Raw genomic sequence first — 6,813 nt, forward strand, 5'->3', positions numbered from 1 at the left:
AATCATACTAAAAATAACTGAGCATATTGAACAATGTTGTAATCTTATCTTACCCACCAAGAATTAGCTAGCTAACGTTATAGACCGAGCACATTAACATAAGCTACATGTCAACCAGCACCTTTACAGTAGGCACCAAAGTACTTTTCCTCTTCGGTCCCTCTACAGGTTGGAAGCGGAAATGTCCATTACTGTTACCATTACTATTATTTTTATGTCTCATTCCAAAGAATTAATGAACCACTGAAACAATTTTGGAAACATTATTTTAAAAAGGTACAAAATAACCTGTTGGTATAAATAAGGTATCTGTTGTGTGTTGCCAAGTGGCATTTAATCAATAACAAAACTATGTCTTGTGGCCAAAAAATAACTCTCCTCCAAAAATAAGAAGAAATAATCAAGGTTTGGGTTTGGTGTATCGTTACAGGCCTATTCAGAAGAGATTTGCTTCTAATAAAATGTCAACAGCTTTCCAATCACAAGTACTGTCAGTATGGTCGATGAGGGATAGCTAGGATACATACTTTCCCACCATCATCTGGATCTGGTGCTGGACCTCTGCCCGGACATTAGCTGTGATGTTAGTGGCCAGCTGATCGGTAGAGCTTTGGAAGCTGTCAGTCATCTGCTGGAGCTGGCCAATCATGGGGTCTCGTCCCTCTTGCTCTTTCTGCTTTCTGTTCTTCATATGGGTCTCAAGCTGTTGGATGTCTACAAAGATGAAAGTCAACAGAAAATCAGTTCTCCCCCCCAACACAAGCAAATACAAATGCACTCAAAGCTACATGCTTTATGTGTTGCTCTCTTAAGTGGAGACAAAGTTAAGGTGCAGAAAAATGAAGGTAGTCTGTGTTATGACAAAGGGTTTGGAAAAATAAAATAAGATTACCACATCTATCTGACCTGAATCTGTCTGGATAAAGAGCTGTGTGGAGCAGCTAGTCATGAAACTCCATGATGTTTTGCATTGTAATGCATGAAGAAATGCATCATCAAAAGAAATTTGGAAATGCATGATACAACATTTCTTGGCTGGAATTCCACTTTTACAGTAACAAGCTATCAAAGGGTCACTGGGTCTTTTCTTCTGTCAGCATGCTGCTTGGAACACAATCACAGCATGAGGATTTAATAATATTGGACACTTTAGGAATGTAAAATAGATTTCATTGAGCAGAGGCTTGCAGCTTTTAAGTCTCAGTTCATTGTCTGTTAAAACTAGACAAAGTGTTGTTGAACGTCTTCTAGATTATTAGACCTATTTTAATGTCTCAACAGGGTCTACTGTACAGATTACTTGACAATAGCCAACTCTCTTAACCCTGTGCCATGGTTTCAAAACTTTCTCATTTTTATTCAAAGCAAACAGAATTCTGAACACCTACTTATTGTAATGAAACACTTCAAAAGTGAAGGTTTTTGAGTAGTCTGTAGTGCTTGATTTATTCTAGCTAATACTTTGATTACCAACATGTGGCTTTGTATTGTCTATTTTAATTTAATTCAATAGTTGTTGTTTTTTCAATATAGCTTTACATTCAACACCCAAACATAAATATGACAAATCAAGGGAAGCACTGCATGATGTATCAATATTAAGAATGCATTTGAGTGAAAAATCTATAGAAAAAAATATATATGTATTGTTCAGTGCATTTTAGCTTTACATATTTTAATCAAAAGGCGTTGTGTGGGGGAGCATAGGGTCATAGTGAAACTGCAGTTGACATGGTTGATGTACCGAGTGCAGCTGTCAGTCAGTCTCGGTTTGCTGTATGGGTGCATTAGGATTTAGTGTTAGATAAAGCGGCGACTGTGTGCAAGCACTGTGCCTCTCTTGTGTGACTTTCTTTCAATACGGGGGTGCATTTACGAAAACGACATGCCAGTGCGTCTGTTGACGGCGCAAGGAGTGATGTGGGCAGGTTTATAAAGATTTACAGTCGTGAAGGATACAAGATTTCAGCATATGATTACAGTAACATTACTTGAGCTGTGCTATAATATTCACCGACATTTTAGCAACCCAGTAAATTCTCAACTGTATGTTCATTTTTCTTGCAGAGGAATGTGAAAATAGATTGATGAGAGCAGTGCTGGATTGTGTTTTTTTTATTTATTTTTTTTATTAAATAACACCAGCACTTTTCCTTTTGATAAGAAATCCAACCAAAGTCTTCTCATTGTATTTAAAATACTGCACTTTAATTTCAAACTAATATTTTACGTTTAGATTAGATTAGATTTAGTGCTGGTTAAGCTTAATGTTTCCAATTGTTTGACTTCTGATCTTCTACAGATTGTGAACACATCTCTTCTATCAGGAATCTTTCCACAGGCCCTGAAAACTGCAGTAATCAAGCCACTCTTAAAAAAGAACAACCTAGACAAGTCACTATAGCAACAATAGCCAATTACAAACCTTCCGTTTAAGTAAAATCATTGAAAAAGTAGTCTTTCCAACAACTCAACCATTCTTGTCACTAAGCAACAGTTTTGATACCTTTCAGTCAGGTTTCCGACCACACCACAGCACTGAAACGGCTCTTGTCAAGTCTTTAATGACATCACCTTAACACAGATAATGGCAAATTTCAATCTTTTATTACTTGATCTCAGTGCTGCATTTGACACCGGTCGACCACGCCATACTACCAAGACCGATTGGAAAACTGCGTTGGCCTTTCTGGCTTAGTACTAAACTGGTTTGAATCCTCCTAAAGAATAGGGATTACTTTGTGTCTATAGGTAATTATGCATCTGAGCGTACAAATATGACGTGCGGAGTTCCGCAAGGCTCCATTCTGGGGCCTCTCTGTTAACATCTACATGCTTCCACTGGCTCAGATTATGGAGAAAAACAAAATAAGTTACCATAGTTATGCGGACGACACACAAATTTACATAACCTTATCGCCAGCGGACTATAGTCCATACAAAAACTGACTAAGTGCATCGAACAAATTAACGACTGGATGTGCCAGAACTTCTGAAATAATGAAGGAAAAACTGAGGTGGTTGTTTTTGGAAAAAAGAGGAACGATTAAAAGTCGGCGCTCACTTCAAACAACATTTTAAAAACACACAGACAAAGCCAGAAATCTGGGTGTAGTCATGGACTAAGACCTGAATTTTAACAGCCACATTAAGACACATAACAAAGTCAGCCTACTATCACCTTAAGAAAATATCAAGGGTTAAAGGACATATGTGTAAACAGGACGGAAAAACTGGTCCATGCTTTCATCTTCAGTAGACTTGACTCTGTAACGGGGTCTTTACAGGTCTCCCTAAAAATCAATCAGACAGCTACAGCTGATTCAGAACGCTGCTGCTCGAGTCCTCACTAAGACCAAGAGACTGGATCACATCACTCCAGTTCTGAAGTCTTTACACTGGCTTCCTGTGTCCAAAGAATTGATTTCAAAGTACTTGCTAGTTTTAAATCCCTTAACGGTTTAGGTCAAAAATACATTTCTGATCTGCTACTACACTATGACCCCCCCAGACCTCTCAGGTCATCTGGGACACTCCTTCTGTCCCAGAGTCAGAACTACAGGGTGAAGCAGCTTTCAGTTTCTATGCTCCTCATATCTGGAACAAACTCCAGAAACCTGCAGATCCCTGCTACTCTCAGTTCTTTTAAATCAAGGCTGAAGACCTTTCTTTTGATGCTGCCTTTCTTTAAATGAATGCTCATTTCTTTAAATTTCTTATGCTGCACTGTAACTTTTTTTTTGTGTTTTTATGTGTCCTAATGTTTCTATTTTGTTTTTAACTGTCTATTCATGTGTTTTATTAATTTTTAATGTATGATTTTAACTGTTTGTACTTGTGTTTTATCTGTTTGACTGATTTCGTGTAAAGCACTTTGAATTGCCCTGTTGCTGAAATGTGCTATACAAATAAAGCTGCCTTGCCTTGCCTAAGCTTATGCTTTACTTTATGTTAAGGGCCTTAGTCTAGAATGTAGCTGAAGGATTGCACAGTTACAAGATGGCGGTGCAAATGTTAATGCAGCATTCACAAAGTTACAGTCAATATTTACACATAAAGAGCTAAACCCTAAATTTGATCATGGATTAAATTTAAATTGGAACAAGCTCACAAGTGCACACATGCTCAGAGGGGTATTGTGCTCTCCCTATTTACTGCAGAGTTACTGTGCGTGTCTCCCCTCTGTAAACAATACGACAGCCTTGGTAAATTAAAAAAAAAAAAAAAAAGCTAGCTGCAAGCTTACCGAGGTGGGCATGAGCAGAATCTCAGAATAAATAGACTGCTTATCAACACATCAATGCCCTGGCTCAGTCTAAAAAGGCATCATCACAAAAGCTGTCCCTGAGCTTTTTGGAAGAGCTGGTTATTTAATTAGACTTCCAGATAAACAGACCCTGATTTCAAGGCTAGAGACAAGGAACAACCAACGTAAAGAAAGTACCAATACAAAGTGTCTCAAAAAGGTACAAAGGCCATGGTGAGCCACCAGAACACCTTGAAGGAACAGTTTTAAAACTCTTTGTCTGGACAGCATGCAAGTATAAATTACTAAGTTAACCTTATGTAAAATTAGGTAATTTATGTCAGGGGTATTAAATGTTTTAGGCCAAGGACCCCTAACCTGAAAGAGGGACAAGACCAGACCCCCTGCTACATTTATTGTATAAATTTAAGTTGCACAAACTGGGCCTACAGTAACATGTAGAGTGGCCTAAAACCTATACACATACTTTTTTTATGGTGCCCTACTATACTAAGCTACTATTTACATATTGTTATATCATGTTTTAATGTCAAACATACATGTGGAAGGCATAGTGGATTCTTAAGCTTAACTGTATCTGTGGATGACTACAATAGTTGCTACCCTTCTGTGTAGGCCAGTCAGCCTATAATCAATGTTTTTGTTTACGAATAGGCAGATTTATCTTTGCTAATAATGTTGTGATGTTTGATTCATTTGAATGCATATTTTCAGACCCCCTGTTGAAGATCTCTGATCTAGGTTATATCTTGATACTGTATTTGTACAATATTTTTATTTTATTTGCTGACAAAACCACGCATTAAATGTTTGATGAGATTTCCTTACATTCTTGTGTGCCTTGTTTGAAGCTGTCATTGATTTGTTGAAACATGGATTGGCAGCCTCTTTCGAAAACAGGCAGCACAATACCCTGGAAGGCGTCTTTATAGGCTGCCTGGATGGGTCCTTGCATGGCTTCTGCTGCTGCTCGACCAATTGCATCGGTTGTGTTCTGTAAACAGGAAGCGGGTATGGTGAGAAGGGAAGGAGAGAGTAGGTGACGTTATGAAGATTTTGAGCAGGACGGGATTCAGGGCCAGCCACTTACCTTGGATTTGACCACCTTGCTGACATTTTCCTTCAGGGTGACTTCCACAGCGGTGAGCTTAGCAGCAATTGAATTGCTCAACTGACCAGTCACTGGCTCCAGACTCTTAGAGATTGCTAGAAAGGTGAAAGAATAAGCAAGACTGATTAGTATGAACTCCCCTATAATTAGGCATGTGATCAAGGCTGGAGGAAAATAGACAGGAACGTGTCGTTCTCAAATGAGAGGGCAGGAGAGGCCAGGCAAGAAAACATCTCTCCAAAGACTGCTTGATTTTAGTCTGGCAGTCAAACACACCTCAGCTGCATTTATTATATCTTCCTCATCTTATGCCTAGGGTGATTTTTTACCATGCTTCTTTTTGCAGAGAAGATAAAAGAAAGAAAACAAAATACACAATATAGACAAGAGTCACATACACTATCAAGAGTCTGCAAATCAGGTAATGCTTACAGTAGGGCTGCACGATATGAGAAAAATATTTAATTAGGAATTTTTGTTATTGCAATGTTTCATGATATTGGAAGTAATGATAATTTATTTATCTTTAAAGAAATATATTTAAATGATCATGGAGTAATTTCTGCGAGGATCTGTAGCAGACAAAGTCTGTAGAATACGACTTGTAGACCGGAACATCTCTGCAGAACCACAATATTTAACTGAGAATGGTATTTTGCCCCACCCACCCCCACACCCACACCCACACAAATTTGCAATTACTTACGCAGCCCTTGCTTACAGCTAATTTAGATCAGGGATGTGCTGATCTGATCTGTCACCTGACCTTACAACGTATATAAAGTGTATTCCAATCCCTCATAAGCGATTCCGAACGTGATTTCAATTCCTTAACATCAGATGCCCTAAGGTGAGGTATGGGAATATGGAGAGAAAAAGTTGGATTGGTGCCTAATTTAGATTTGGGCAAGATGGGCATTTAGGCATTCAGAAAGGATTTGTGGTATTAAATGGGCACTGTTGCTTTTTAAGTCTAGAGAAGAAAAGGCAAGGACAGGAGACAATTGAGTGTGCAACATATGCAGACTCGTCTGCAACGGGCAAACAACAAAATGGTGCAATACCACCATCGTCTGGTAACAAATGTGTAAGACTGTTCTTACACACTGACCACTTGGTCTCACCAGAGTAAAGCTCTGCAGTCTCCTTTTGTTGTTCTTAATATCCTGTTTATGTGTGCTTACTTTGCGGGACTGTTTTCTTCATTTCCTCTCGTAGCACTTTATCCATTCTGTTGGTCAGCACCGAGCTGAGGGTGTGGCTGAGCTGCTGGCTGAGTTGTTCCTGAAGCTGCTGTTGATGATTCTGACTCTCTGACAGAACTCGCTCTAGCCTGCGCTCTGAGGTCATGAATGGTCAAGGCTCACAAGAATATGTCAACTCTAGTTTGGTTGAAATAAACCCCTAATGTGTCTTGAGATAACTCTTGTTATGA

General features: G+C 38.9%; 1 protein-coding gene across 2 annotated transcripts in view; it reads right to left on the reverse strand.

Annotated features, from left to right (window-relative positions):
- edc4 (enhancer of mRNA decapping 4) overlaps window positions 1–6,813 on the reverse strand; it is a 38,742-nt gene that overhangs the window by 12,105 nt on the left and 19,824 nt on the right. For both annotated transcript variants that reach the window (XM_032524137.1, XM_032524136.1), the window contains exons 24-27: window positions 6,563–6,718; window positions 5,358–5,473; window positions 5,096–5,261; window positions 528–714 (exon numbers count right to left, since the gene is read on the reverse strand). In XM_032524137.1, the coding sequence (XP_032380028.1) occupies window positions 528–714; window positions 5,096–5,261; window positions 5,358–5,473; window positions 6,563–6,718 (625 nt within the window). The remainder of the gene's footprint in view (window positions 1–527; window positions 715–5,095; window positions 5,262–5,357; window positions 5,474–6,562; window positions 6,719–6,813) is intronic.

The sequence above is a fragment of the Etheostoma spectabile genome, chromosome 8 (assembly GCF_008692095.1).
Source record: "Etheostoma spectabile isolate EspeVRDwgs_2016 chromosome 8, UIUC_Espe_1.0, whole genome shotgun sequence".
Taxonomy (NCBI): domain Eukaryota; kingdom Metazoa; phylum Chordata; class Actinopteri; order Perciformes; family Percidae; genus Etheostoma; species Etheostoma spectabile.